The sequence below is a fragment of the Oncorhynchus masou genome, chromosome 32, assembly GCF_036934945.1.
Source record: "Oncorhynchus masou masou isolate Uvic2021 chromosome 32, UVic_Omas_1.1, whole genome shotgun sequence".
Taxonomy (NCBI): Eukaryota; Metazoa; Chordata; class Actinopteri; order Salmoniformes; family Salmonidae; genus Oncorhynchus; species Oncorhynchus masou.
In genome coordinates, this window is record NC_088243.1 from 13,498,736 (window position 1) to 13,513,746 (window position 15,011).

A 15,011-nucleotide genomic window follows, 5' to 3' on the forward strand; every position below is an offset into this window, starting at 1 on the left:
GGGGGTTGTCAGAAGGGCTATCAGGTTGGCTGACAGGGGGGTGCTCAGAGGGGGTGAGAGCCGCTGGGCTTTGGGTTCTTCATTTGTCTGTTCTGCTGTGATGTCGACTCTATGGTCAGGGTCTGGTGTGGACTGTTCTGCTGTCCATTTGGTTGGGGTAGACTGTGTGACTCTCCTGCCATTGTTGGGCTAATGGACTTTGACACCTCTCACTTGACACGTCAGTGCTAGTTGAAGCTGTATCAAGCTTGGCAGAATTATGTTAGACTTCAGTCCTTATAAAGTAATGTTGTGTATTTTTCTTATTGGCTTTTGGCTTTTAAAATATAGTTTCAGACTAAGCATTACTCACTCAGTTCCAGGTTGGATGGTGTTTTCAGGTTTCTGTTGTTTTCCGGAGAATTTGCTGTATAGAGAAATACATTTTGGTAGTTGTGAACCTTCCAGGTGATTCCGTAATTCCATCCAAAATCAGGTTGTAGGTTTTAAGTTTTGATTTGAAGTGGGGGTTATGTTGTAGAGGGTAGAATCCAGTATGTGTTCCTGACAAAAAAATCCAAGTTTATCTAACTCGTAATCTATCTTTTTTAAAGAAAATGCTGAAAAATGCAGGAGCTCATCTGATCGTGACCTCTGTCTCTCTCTCTCTCTCTCTCTCTCTCAGTTGGAGCTGCTAGAGTTGAGGAAGCAGCAGCAGGAGATACAGCAGTTTGTAACAGAGGAGCAGAAGCGTTCACAGATGGAGAGCAGGAGAGAAGACACAGGGTTTGCAGAGGATTCCTCCCAGCTCTACACCATCGAGGAGCAGACACTGGTTAGTACTGAGCTAATGTGTACTGACCCTAATGTGACCCTCTGACCATATCCATTCTGTCCTGCTCTCTGTCCATGAGTCCTCTGATCTGTCTCTCTCTGTCCATGAGTCCTCTGATCTGTCTCTCTCTGTCCATGAGTTCCCCTATCTTTCTCTCTCTGTCCATGAGTTCCCCTATCTTTCTCTCTCTGTCCATGAGTCCTCTGATCTGTCTCTCTCTGTCCATGAGTTCCCCTATCTTTCTCTCTCTGTCCATGAGTTCCCCTATCTTTCTCTCTCTGTCCATGAGTCCCACTATCTTTCTCTCTGTCCATGAGTCCCCCTATCTTTCTCTCTCTGTCCATGAGTCCCCCCATCTTTCTCTCTCTGTCCATGAGTCCCCCCATCTTTCTCTCTCTGTCCATGAGTCCCCCTATCTTTCTCTCTCTGTCCATGAGTCCCACTATCTTTCTCTCTCTGTCCATGAGTCCCACTATCTTTCTCTCTGTCCATGAGTCCCCCTATCTTTCTCTCTGTCCATGAGTCCCCCTATCTTTCTCTCTGTCCATGAGTCCCCCTATCTTTCTCTCTCTGTCCATGAGTCCCACTATCTTTCTCTCTCTGTCCATGAGTCCCACTATCTTTCTCTCTCTGTCCATGAGTCCCACTATCTTTCTCTCTGTCCATGAGTCCCCCTATCTTTCTCTCTCTGTCCATGAGTCCCACTATCTTTCTCTCTCTGTCCATGAGTCCCACTATCTTTCTCTCTCTGTCCATGAGTCCCACTATCTTTCTCTCTGTCCATGAGTCCCCCTATCTTTCTCTCTCTGTCCATGAGTCCCCCTATCTTTCTCTCTCTGTCCATGAGTCCCACTATCTTTCTCTCTCTGTCCATGAGTCCCCCCATCTTTCTCTCTCTGTCCATGGATGGCATACATAAGGATATCATGGGCTAGATTTAATCAGAATGACATCTGTTGTTTTGGCAGTGTCAGAGGTGGAACTGCATTGGAGTTGTCAAATCCACAAGCGTCTCTTTGTGCTACCTTATTGCGGACACTGCCATTGGATTCAATGAAACCACACCTGACTATAATCTGACAAATTCCATGCAGCCACATTAGAAATTCAAACACTCAAATTAGACCAGGGATGGATGGCAGACTTTTCCTCCATCCCTAGCAAACAAAGCTGATTAAATTGATGACATTTTAAACGTAAGAACATGATTAGTTGATTATTGGAGTCAGGTGTGTTAGCTGTGGCTCGGGCAAAACTGTTACACCAATCAGGCCCCCGAGGACTGGAGTTGCCCACCCCTGAATGAGGCTAACACTTTACAAAAAGGATTTATAAAGGGGTTATAATTACATTATTAACCATTTTTTTTAAATCCTTTGTAAATGCATTTGAAAAACATGAATAAAAATGTTATATTGCATTGGTCAAAACAGTGCAATAACCAGTCAGTGTTTGCCAAGTAGTGAGCCGATATTTACCTCCAGTTATTAACCATTTATAAATGCACTTATAAATGATCATAAGATGAATGTTTATGTATCATCTTGCAACCTTATTTTCAATAGTTACCCAGTTGAACAAGTTATTTTCTCATGTTTGGGTGTGATGAATTGGTACTCTGTCCCAGGAACGGAAGAGGTTGGTTTTCATGATGTGCCTTGATCCACCTTTGAAACCCTAAGACCCTCGCCAAATGTACTGTACATCCAGGGCATTATTCAATCAGCATTCCTAACATGTTACCCCTTACCAGATTATATCTCTGTGATTGTGATAGCCCAAGTATAATTAAAGCACTGGTGTGAAATGGTGACCGTAATACCACTGTGATCCTCTCACACAACGCTTAATGTTTTGGTCTTCACACCCACCATTCATTGACTGAACATGTTTAACAAAGTGTTGAATCTTCTCTCGTGTATGTTGTCAAATCAAATCTAATGTTATTTTTTACACGCACTGAATGCATTTTACCTTACTGTGAAATGCTTACTTACAAGCCCCTAACCAACAATGCAGAGTAAGAAAATGTTTGCTAAATAAACTAAAGTTAAAAAGAAAGTAACACAATAAAATAACAATAACGAGGCTATACACAGGGTTGAAAGGGTCAATGTGCAGGGATACGGGTTAGTTGAGGAAATTGAGGTAATATGTACATGTAGGGAGGGGTGAAGTGACTGTGCATAGATAATTAACAGTGAGTAGCAGCAGCACAACAGGGGGTTAATGTAAATTGTCTGGGTAGACATTTGATTAACTGTTCAGCAGTCTTATGGCTTGGGGGTAGAAGCTGTTCAGCAGTCTTATGGCTTGGGGGTAGAAGCTGTTAAGCAGTCTTATGGCTTGGGGTAGAAGCTGTTCAGCAGTCTTATGGCTTGGGGGTAGTAGCTGTTAAGCAGTCTTATGGCTTGGGGGTAGAAGCTGTTCAGCATTCTTATGGCTTGGGGGTAGAAGCTGTTCAGCAGTCTTATGGCTTGGGGGTAGAAGCTGTTCAGCATTCTTATGGCTTGGGGGTAGAAGCTGTTCAGCAGTCTTATGGCTTGGGGGTAGAAGCTGTTAAGCAGTCTTATGGCTTGGGGGTAGAAGCTGTTCAGCATTCTTATGGCTTGGGGGTAGAAGCTGTTCAGCAGTCTTATGGCTTGGGGGGTAGTAGCTGTTCAGCAGTCTTATGGCTTGGGGGTAGAAGCTGTTCAGCAGTTTTATGGCTTGGGGGGTAGTAGCTGTTCAGCAGTCTTATGGCTTGGGGGGTAGTAGCTGTTCAGCAGTCTTATGGCTTGGGGGTAGAAGCTGTTCAGCAGTTTTATGGCTTGGGGGGTAGTAGCTGTTCAGCAGTCTTATGGCTTGGGGGTAGAAGCTGTTCAGCAGTTTTATGGCTTTGGGTTAGAAGCTGTTCAGCAGTATTATGGCTTGGGGGTAGAAGCTGTTAAGGAGCCTTTTAGACCTAGACTTGCCGTGCGGTAGCAGGGAGAACAGTCTATGACTTGGGTGGCTGGAGTCTTAATAAAAAAAAAAAACTTTTACCCCTTTTTCTCCCCAATTTCGTGGTATCCAATTGGTGGTTACAGTATTGTCTCATCGCTGCAACTCCCGTACGGTTGAGGGAGAGGCGAAAGTCGAGAGACATGCGTCCTCCAAAACACAACCCAAACAAAGCCGCACTGCTTCTTGACATAATGCCCACTTAACCCAGAAGCCAGCCACACCAATGTCTCAGAGTAAACACTGTACACCTGGCGACCGTGTCAGCGTTCACAGCTCCTGGCCCACCACAGGAGTCGCTAGTGCGCGATGGGACAAGGACATCCCTGCCGGCCAAACCCCTTACCCGGACGACGCTGGACAAATTGTGCGCCGCACCATGGGTCTCCCGGTCGCGGCCGGCTGCGACAGAGCCTGGACTCAAACCCAGAATCTCTAGTGGCACTACGATGCATTAGACTACTGCGCCACTTGAGAGGCCCTGGGTGGCTGGAGTCTTTGACAATTTCTAGGGCCTTCCTCTGACACCGCCTGGTATAGAGGTCCTGGATGGCAGGAAGATTGGCCCCAGTGATGTACTGTGCCGAATGCACTACCCTCTGTAGCACATTGAAGTTGCCATACCAGGTGGTGATGCAACCAGTCAGGATGCTCTCAATGGTGCAGATGTATAACTTTTTGAGGATTTAATTCTTGGTGACAGGGGGGCAGTATTGAGAAGCTTGGTTGAATAAGGTGCCCAGAGTAAACTGCCTGCTACTCTGTCCCAGATGCTAATATATGCATAGTATAAGTAGTATTGGATAGGAAACTCTCCAACGTTTCTAAAACGGTTTGAATGATGTCTGTGAGTATAACAGAACTCATATGGCAGGCGAAAACCTGAGACAAATCCAACCAGGAAGTGGGAAATCTGAGGTTTGTAGTTTCATTTAAGTGATTGCCTATCCAATATGCTGTGTCTATGGGGACAGATTGCACTTCCCAAGGCTTCCAGCAGATGTCAACAGTCTTTAGAAAGTTGTTTGAGGCTTCTATTGTGGAAGGGTGTCGAATAAGAGCTGTTTCAACAAGTGGACTAGGCTGTGGCCAATCAGTTGTTTACTGTGTGGTCACGCGGGTGTGCCGTGCCTTCTTTTTCCTCTGTAATGAATACGCTTTTGTCCGGTTGGAATATTATTGAATATTTATTATAAAAAGACCCTAAGGTTGATTGTAAACATCGTTTGACATGTTTCTACAAACTGTAATGGAACTCTTTTGACTTTTCGTCTGGATTTTGCGCTCGCGCATTGTGCCTTTGGAATTGTGAACTAGACGCGCAAACAAAACGCGTATTTGGAAATAAATATGGACGTAATCGAACAAAACAAACATTTCTTGTGGGTGTCCTGGGAGTGCATTCCGATGAAGATCAGAAAAGGTAAGGGAAGATTTATAATGCTATTTATGACTTTTGTTGACTCCACAACTGGAGTCGGGTAACTGTATGGCTTGCTTTTGTGGCTGAACACTGTTCTCAGATTATTGAATATTGTGCTTTTGCCGAAAAGCTTTTTGGAAATCTGACACAGCGGTTGCATTAAGAACAAGTTTATCTTTAATTCTATGTAAAACATGTATCTTCCATCAAAGTTTATGATAAGTATTTCTGTTATTTGATGTTGCTCTTTGCAATTTCTCCGGATGTTTTGGAGGCATTTCTGAACATGGCGCCAATGTAAACTGAGGTTTTTGGATATAAATATGAACTTGATCGAACAAAACAGACATGTAGTGTGTAACATTGAGTCCTGGGAGTGTCATCTGATGAAGATCGTCAAAGCTTAGTGATTAATTTTATCTATATTTCTGCTTTTTGTGACACCTCTCTTTGGTTGGAAAATGGCTGAATGCTTTCTGTGACTAGTTGCTGAATTAAAATAATGATATGTTCTGCTTTCGCCGAAAAGCTTTTTTGAAATCGGACACTGTGGTTGGATTAACGAGAAGTGTATCTTTAAAATGGTGTAAAATACTTGTATGGTTGAGGAATTTTATTTATGAGATTTCTGTTGTTTTGAATTTGGTGCCCTGCACTTTCACTAGCTGTTGGCGAGGTGGGACGCTAGCATCCCGAACGATCCCAGAGAGGTTAAGGACCCATTAATGCCTATAAGTATATCTAAGCTCTGACTGAACTCTCAAATCATCTATAAATGATTTACCCACATGTATAACTGCTAAAAGTATACTGTACCATATTTTTATAGTGACAGACAAAACATTTATAACTGAGTTATCAACATTTATAACTGCTAAAAGAATACCTTATTTTAAAGTGGCAATACACTGGCTATTAACAAATGAGTTACCAACATTGCTAACTGCTGAAAATATACATTTAAAGAAAGTGAAAGCCTACTGACCATTTATTAATGAGTAAGACTTGGTATTCACACCCCTTGACTTATTCCAAATTTGGTTGTCTACAGTCTAAGTTCACACCTGGATTTTACAATATTTGCTAATTATTATTATTTTTTAACCCTACACAGCTACACAAACTAGTTTTCCTCTGATTTTTTCCTGTGCTAAGCGCTTTCTTTTTTGTCCTATGACAAGCATACCCATAACATCAGCCACCACCATGCTTGGAAATATGAAGCGTGGTACTCCGCGATGTGTTTTGTTGGATTTGCCCCAAACATAACACGTTGTATTCAGGACATAAAGTTAATTACTTTGCCACATTTTTTGCAGTTTTACTTTAGTGCCTTATTGCAAATATGTGTATTTCTTTTCACTCTGTCATTCAGGTTAGTATTGTGGAGTAACTATAATGTTGTTCATCCATCATCAGTTTTCTCCTATCTCAGCCATTTAACTCTGTATCTGTTTTAAAGTCACCACTGGCCTCATTGTTAAATCCCTGAGCGGTTTCCTTCCTCTCTGGCAACTGAGTTAGGAAGGATGCCTGTATCTTTGTAGTGACTGGGTGTTGGTGCACAATACAAAGTGTAATTAATAACTTCACTATGCTCAAAGGGATATTCAATGTCTGCTTTTTAAAATGTCCTCCCATCTACCAATAGGTGCCCGTCTTTGCAAGGCATTGGAAAACCTCCTTGGTCTTTGTGGTTGAATCTGTGAATCTGTTTGAAATTCACTGCACGACTGAGTGACCTTACAGATAATTGTATGTGTAGGGTACATAGATGAGGTAGTCATTCAAAAAGCATGTTAAAAACTATTATTGCACATAGAGTGAGTCCATGCAACGTATGTGACTTGTTAAGCGAATTTTGACTCTTGAACTTACTTATTATTTATTATTTAAATATTGTGTTATACTGAACAAAAATATAAACGCAACATGCAACACTTTCAAAGATTTTTACTGAGTTACAGTTCATATAAGGAAATCAGTAAATGTAAATAAATTCATTAGTACCTAATCTATGGATTTCTCATGTTATGAATGTGTCACTGCAACCTTAAAGGTCCTAAATGATCTCACCGTTGCCCTTGGTTCTAAGCAATGTTGACTTGGCCAAAGCTTTTGATACAGTAGACCATTCCATTCTTGTGGGCCGGCTAAGGGGTATTTTGCCTAGTTTGCTAACTACCTCTCTCAAAGAGTGCAGTGTATAAAGTCAGAACATCTGCTGTCTCAGCCACTGCTTGTCACCAAGGAAGTACCCCAAGGCTCGATCCTATGCCCCATGCTCTTCTCAATTTACATCAACAACATAGTTCAGGCAGTAGGAAGCTCTCTCATCCATATATATGCAGATGATACAGTCTTATACTCAGCTGGCCCCTCCTTGGATTTTGTGTTAAACGCTCTACAATAAAGCTTTCTTAGTGTCAAACAAGCTTTCTCTGTCCTTAACCTTGTTCTTTACACCTCCAAAACAAAGGTCATGTGGTTTTGTAAGAAGAATGCCCCTCTCCCCACCAGTGTTATTACTACCTCTGAGGGTTTAGAGTTTGAGGTAGTCACCTCATAGAAGAACTTGGGAGTATGGCTAGACGGTACACTGTCCTTGTCTCAACACATATCAAAGCTGTAGGCTAAGGTAAAATCACATCTCTTTCACCCCAGCTGCCAAACTAACCCTGATTCAGATGACCATCCTACCCATGCTAGAATATGGAGGCGTAATATATAGATCAGCAGGTAAGGGTGCTCTCGAGCGGCTAGATGTTTTTTACCATTTGGGCATCAGTTTTTCCACCAATGTTCCTTATACACATCACTACACTCTATACTCCTCTGTAAACTGGACATCTCTGTTTACCTGTCGCAAGACCCACTCGTTGATGCTTATTTATAAAAACCTCTTAGACCTCACTCCACCCTCTCTGAGATACATACTGCAGCACTCATCCTCTACATACAACACCCGTTCTGCCAGTCACATTCTGTTAAAAGGTCCCCAAAGCACACACATCCCTGGGTCGCTCCTCTTTTCAGTTCGCTGCAGCTAGCAATTGGAACGAGTTTAAAAATAAATAACAAATCTTCATTCATAGACTCAATCATGGACACTCTTACTGACAGTTGTGGCTGCTTCGCCTCATGTAATGTTGTCTCTAACTTCTTGCTTTTGTGTTGTCTGTGCCCAATAATGTTTTGTGTTGCTACCATGTTGTGCTGCTGCCATGTTGTGTTGCTTCCATGTTGTTGTCATGTGGTCTTGCTACCATGCTGTGTTGTCATGTGGTCTTGCTACCATGCTGTGTTGTCATGTGGTCTTGCTACCATGCTGTGTTGTCATGTGGTCTTGCTACCATGCTGTGTTGTCATGTGGTCTTGCTACCATGCTGTGTTGTCATGTGGTCTTGCTACCATGCTGTGTTGTCATGTGGTCTTGCTACCATGCTGTGTTGTCATGTGGTCTTGCTACCATGCTGTGTTGTCATGTGGTCTTGCTACCATGCTGTGTTGTCATGTGGTCTTGCTACCATGCTGTGTTGTCATGTGGTCTTGCTTCCATGTTGTTGTCGTCATGTGGTCTTGCTACCATGCTGTGTTGTCATGCGGTCTTGCTACCATGCTGTGTTGTCATGTGGTCTTGCTACCATGCTGTGTTGTCATGTGGTCTTGCTACCATGCTGTGTTGTCATGTGGTCTTGCTACCATGCTGTGTTGTCATGTGGTCTTGCTACCATGCTGTGTTGTCATGTGGTCTTGCTACCATGCTGTGTTGTCATGTGGTCTTGCTACCATGCTGTGTTGTCATGTGGTCTTGCTACCATGCTGTGTTGTCATGTGGTCTTGCTTCCATGTTGTTGTCGTCATGTGGTCTTGCTACCATGCTGTGTTGTCATGCGGTCTTGCTACCATGCTGTGTTGTCATGTGGTCTTGCTACCATGCTGTGTTGTCATGTGGTCTTGCTACCATGCTGTGTTGTCATGTGGTCTTGCTACCATGCTGTGTTGTCATGTGGTCTTGCTACCATGCTGTGTTGTCATGTGGTCTTGCTACCATGCTGTGTTGTCATGTGTTGCTGCCATGCTATGATTTTGTCTTCGGTCTCTCTTTTTGTAGTGTTGTGGTGTCTCGTCATGATGTGTGTTTTTGTCCTATATTTTTTATTTTTGATCGCAGCCTTTTGGTAGGCCGTCATTGTAACTAAGAATTCGTTTTTTATTGACTTGCCTTTAATAATATTTTGTTTCAAACGACATCAAAACAAAACAAACAAAACACATCATTTGAGTTGACCATTAGTCTGAAAACCAATAATGTTTCTTCCTGGGTCAGGGCAACAATGCATCACACCCAAAAGTGAGAAAATATATATTTTTGAACTGTATAACCATTTCAAATAAGTTTACATCATGATAAATAAGGGTTCACTATAATACACATTTGTAAGGGCATTTATAAAGGGTTAATAGCTGGAGGTAAATAGTGGCTCACTATTTTGGCAAGCACTGACTAGTTATTGCACTATTTTGACCAATTCGTTATAACCCATTTATTAATGGTTTATAATTAATTTACAAATGATTAAACAACCATTAATAATGTAATTACAAACCCTTTATAAACCTTTTACAAAGAGATCTTTATTGTAAAGCTTTACGGAAAGGGGTAATTTCAAACATAGAGCCAACACTTTCTAGTGGCATTTCTGAATTTCTAACACAGTAGGGGTAGTAAGGAAGGGAGTGGTTTGTGACTCACTAGAGCAGCCGCTCACCGATTGGTCAGCTCATACAGCAGTTACACCTCCAAAACATCTGGTATGCAGAATGTCGGCCAATGCTGATTAATGCTCAATCTGATTGAATCCAGGCCCATTTCTCTTTCCTATATGTACGTTAAAATTGATTGTAAATATATCATACTCAATTCTCTTCCCCAGTCTGCCTCTGGAGCAGTGGAGGTGGAGCCCAGTTTGGGTCAGTTGGAGGGAACAGCGGGTGACTCTACGGTGCCCATGGTCTCTGAGATGCAGGATGCTAGCTCTCTGGAGCTGCTGGATGCCTCTGTGTCAGGACAGACCCCCAGGGAGGGGGAGCCCCGGGCCGCCACCCTACCTGCTGACCCCCTCAGCCCTAAGGCTGTGCTGCAGGAGGGCATGCTGGGACGGAAACACGATCTAGAGGCTGCTGGGAAGAAGGCTTCCAACAGGTAGAGACACTCACACCCTTAAAGATCATGGTTATTGTTGCTATGGTTAGGCTTAAAATGGTTGATTTGCTTAAAATTAAGGCTGCACATTTTGCCAGTTATTTTGTATAGTTTGGGGTAATGAAAGAAGGTACTCACTCCAATTACAGTAGGTAGGATGTAAAGGATAGCTCATGATACTACCTCCAAATAATTAAAATAGTTTTGGGTAAGCTTGGGTTGCGTATGTATCTGCTTAAGGTGTTTTCCATCAAAATATGTCTGTGCTCCTGTCCTCTCACAGGTCCTGGAACAACCTGTACTGTGTGCTGAAGCCTGGTCAGCTGTCTGTCTATAAGGACGCCAAGAGCTTCGGCCATGGCTCCACCTACCACGGAGAGGACCCTCTGTCGCTCGGCAACGCCAAATGGGAAGTCCTGAACAACTACAAGAAGAAGAAGCATGTATTCATACTGAGGTGAGGAACGTTAGTGTTTTAGTGTACGTAAACTCAGCAAAAAAAGAAATGTCCCTTTTTCAGGACCCTGATAATTTGTAAAAATCCAAAGGACTTCACAGATCTTCACTGTAAAGGGTTTAAACACTGTTTCCCATGAACATGCACCTGTGGAACGGTCGTTAAGACACTAACAGCTTACAGACGGTAGGCAATTAAGGTCACAGTTATGAAAACGTAGGACACTAAAGAGGCCTTTCTACTGACTCTGAAAAACACCAAAAGAAAGATGCCCAGGGTCCCTGTTCATGTGAATGTGCCTTAGGCATGCTGCAAGGAGGCATGACTGCAGATGTGGCCAGGGCAATACATTGCAATGTCCGTACTGTGAGACTCCTAAGACAGTGCTACAGGGAGACATGACGGACAGCTGATCGTCCTCGCAGTGTATCCGAACATCACACCTGTGGGACAGGTACAGGATGGCAACAACAACTGCCCGAGTTATACAAGGAACGCACAATCCCTCCATCAGTGCTCAGACTGTCCGCAATAGGCTGAGAGAGGCTGGACTGAGGGCTTGTATAAGGCTGTTGCAAGGCAGGTCCTCACCAGATATCACCTGCAACAATGTTGCCTATGGGCACAAACCCACCGTCGCTGGACCAGACAGGATTGGCAAAAAGTGCTCTTCACTGAAGTGTTGCGGTTTTGTCTCACCAGGGGATATGGTCAGACTCGCATTTATCGTCAAAGGAATGAGCGTTACACCGAGGCCTATACTCTGGAGCGGGGATTGATTTGGAGGTGGAGGGTCCGTCATGATCTGGGGTGGTGTGTCACAGCATCATCGGACTGAGCTTGTCATTGCAGGCATTCTCAATGCTGTGCGTTACAGGGAAGACATCCTCCCTCATGTGGTACCCTTCCCGCAGGCTCATCCTGACTTGACCCTCCAGCATGACAATGCCACCAGCCATACTGCTTGTTCTGTGCGTGATTTCCTGCAATACAGGACTGTCAGTGTTCTGCCATGGCCAGCGAAGAGCCCGGATCTCAATCCCATTGAGAACGTCTGGGACCTAAGTCTGGGACCTACGAAATGTCTGGGAATGTGCAGGTGCCTTGGTGGAAGAGTGGGGTAACATCTAACAGCAAGAACTGGCAAATCTGGTGAAGTCCATGAGGAGGAGATGCACTGCAGCACTTAATGCAGCTGGTGGCCACACCAGATACTGACTGAAACTTTTGATTTTGACCTCCCCCCCTTTGTTCAGGGAGACATTATTCATAAATATTTTACATAAAAATAAACGCAGTTGACAGTGAGAGGATGTTTCTTTTTTTTGCTGATTTTAGTTCACACTCTCTTACCACGCGTTTGGTTTAAACTGAATTGTTTTCCCTCTTGCTGTCTATCTTCCAGGCTGGGTGATGGTAGTGAGTATCTGTTCCAGTGTAAAGACGAGGTGGGTTCTTCACGCACTTCTTTTTTTTATGATATGTATTTTATTTATCTGGTTTTGTCACACAAGAATGTCATGGGTTCTTATTACAGGGTTACAGCAGTAATGCACTTTGGAATATAATCATTAACACACATGAAATATCCAAACATACGTTCAACAATCACACCACAGTACAACACTGTAATGCATTTAAAATATCCATACTGTATACAATATTACATTATCCTACAATATAATATCAAACACATTCTGTATCCTATCTGGTAATATTAGGCTGTGTTAAGACATGGCAGCTTGACCCAGATCCCCAACCACTGACCCAGATCCCCAACCACTGACCCAGATCCCCAAACCACTGACCCAGATCCCCAACCACTGACACAGATCCCCAACCACTGACACAGATCCCCAACCACTGACCCAGATCCCCAACCACTGACCCAGATCCCCAACCACTGACCCAGATCCCCAACCACTGACCCAGATCCCCAACCACTGACACAGATCCCAAACCACTGACACAGATCCCCAACCACTGACACAGATCCCCAGTCACTGACACAGGATCTGGTCTGACCAATCGATAGACCACTGTGGCAAAATATCAGACTTCACACAGTTCTCCATAATATATCCGTTGATCAACAAGTCATCAAAATACAGATCTCATTGCTGTTGGACCATTTGAAATATAAGCGTCCGGCGCTTTCTGCAATGGAATCATGGAAGTATGTGGAAATGCATTACATCTGTACATCTATTACCAATGTCAATACTGGAGGGACCTTAACCCCAACACCCAAATTCATTGACATATATTCAACGTAAATATATGGTTATTTCAGGAGGAACTGGGGCGTTGGACCCAGGCCATAGAGAAAGCAGTGAAGCCCCTGGCACAGGAAGAGGCGGAACCCTCAGGGTCTGCAGGGGTCCGGGCCCGCAGCCTGCCCCCTCCTTCCTCTTCTACCACCCTCACCACACCAGAGCCAGCGAAAGACAAGAAAGACAAGGAGAAGAAGGGCTTCAGTCGGTTTGCCAATAAAAAGTGAGGATGGACAGACTGACTATATTGCAGGTCTTGGGGCAGAAGAAGTTTTACTGTACAATCAGAATGAATTTGATCTTATAAAGATTTTCTTTTTTACTTTGAAATAGATGAGATATTGTAGTTTAGATTTAAACCTCTGCTGCCTGTATTAAAGCCAGGGTAACAACATTTTTCTTTCTCTTTTTGACAAAATATGCTGAATTCAAATAGCTAAATAAAAGCACAGGAATGCTCTTTTCACACTCAACCAAAGAATGTTTGTAAAATTCATTATTTTCCTTTTACAATTGTTTCCCAACTTTGCTTTAGATAAAAGCATGCTTGTATGATTTGTATTACAAAACAGTATGACTCATAAGAGTACTTTTGTTGATTCATCTGCCTTATATTCCTATAAATGGTTGTGAATTGTTATACTGTGGTTTGAATTTGGTGCTCTTATATCATAGAATCATCAGGATTGGGTGGCTAGGCTTTTTAAAAGAGCTTTGTAAATTCTGTTTTAACTAATGAATTGATAGGCCTAGTGTTGCCTGAAAGAGATTGAGACATTGTACAGTGCTGTACAGTACAGTACAGTACCTGCATGCACAGCAAGTACAACTGCAAGTATGCAAACTAATTGTCCTATGCACTGTGAAGGCAAAATAATGCTGCTGAAATGGGCAGTTATAGACTGTTTTAACTGAGATAATGAAAGTAACACAATTGAAAGATGATTATGCTATCTTGTTATTGACCTGCTATTACCTTAAACATAACGCAATCACTTTCAAACATGACTTTTACCAGAACAATGGCCATCTCTGAGAACTTGAAATAGCTCATACCTAACACTTGTTTATCAAATCTCGAATTTCATATCTGTTCATATACAGTATATCAAAAAAAAATGCATGAATCAAGTTTTTTGTTTATTTTTTGTGTGGTGTTCGGGTCTGTGGGACCCATTTTCAATGTTTACTCAAAGACATAATTTTTTTCAACCTGAGACTCATTGGCCTTGGCTCATTTTCGGTGAAGAACATATAAAATAACACATTTTCATTCAGTGCACACTGTGCACCCTCCTACACATGTATTTTATATATGTGGTGTTTGGGTCCACAGGACCCGAGGGTAATAAAAGTATGGAAAAGTGTGTGTGTGTGTAGGTGAAAATAAGTAAAAATTTAACAAAAAGGTTTGTGTGTGCCTTCACTCGGTCTTCATCCTCCCTGGGCCTGCTGTTTCAACATAGCCTGTCTGTCTCCCTGCCTGTCTGCTGTTTTTCTCGCTCTCTTTACCCTTTGTAGTGTGTGAAACTACACAATGTCTTACGGGAACCTGCAAAATGTTAACACATTATTTCGATATTGAAAAAAATGCACTATTTTCCGACACTACCCCAGCCAGGTGCAAATTGGGGGGGAACACAAATAAATAGCTTTGCATGTGTGGCTCCTTACCACAATCAATCAGTATGGCAAAAATATTCTCTGCTCAGAGGGCCTAAGAAGAGAGAGAAGCTGGTGTGGAAGGACCGTCTTCCATCTTGGAAGATGAAGAATTTTCCAAATATTTTTTATTTGACCTTTATTTAACTAAGTCAGTTAAGAACAAATTCTTATTTTCAATGACTGCCTCGGAA

At 42.8% G+C, this 15,011-nt stretch overlaps 1 protein-coding gene across 3 annotated transcripts in view; it reads left to right on the forward strand.

Annotated features, from left to right (window-relative positions):
• LOC135525610 (spectrin beta chain, erythrocytic-like) overlaps positions 1 to 14,563 on the forward strand; it is a 106,421-nt gene extending 91,858 nt beyond the window's left edge. For all 3 annotated transcript variants that reach the window (XM_064953332.1, XM_064953333.1, XM_064953334.1), the window contains 5 exons: positions 665 to 814; positions 10,157 to 10,425; positions 10,709 to 10,882; positions 12,288 to 12,330; positions 13,176 to 14,563. In XM_064953332.1, coding sequence (XP_064809404.1) covers positions 665 to 814; positions 10,157 to 10,425; positions 10,709 to 10,882; positions 12,288 to 12,330; positions 13,176 to 13,382 — 843 coding nt within the window. In that variant the 3' untranslated portion in view covers positions 13,383 to 14,563. The remainder of the gene's footprint in view (positions 1 to 664; positions 815 to 10,156; positions 10,426 to 10,708; positions 10,883 to 12,287; positions 12,331 to 13,175) is intronic.
• The last annotated feature ends 448 nt before the right edge of the window (positions 14,564 to 15,011 follow it).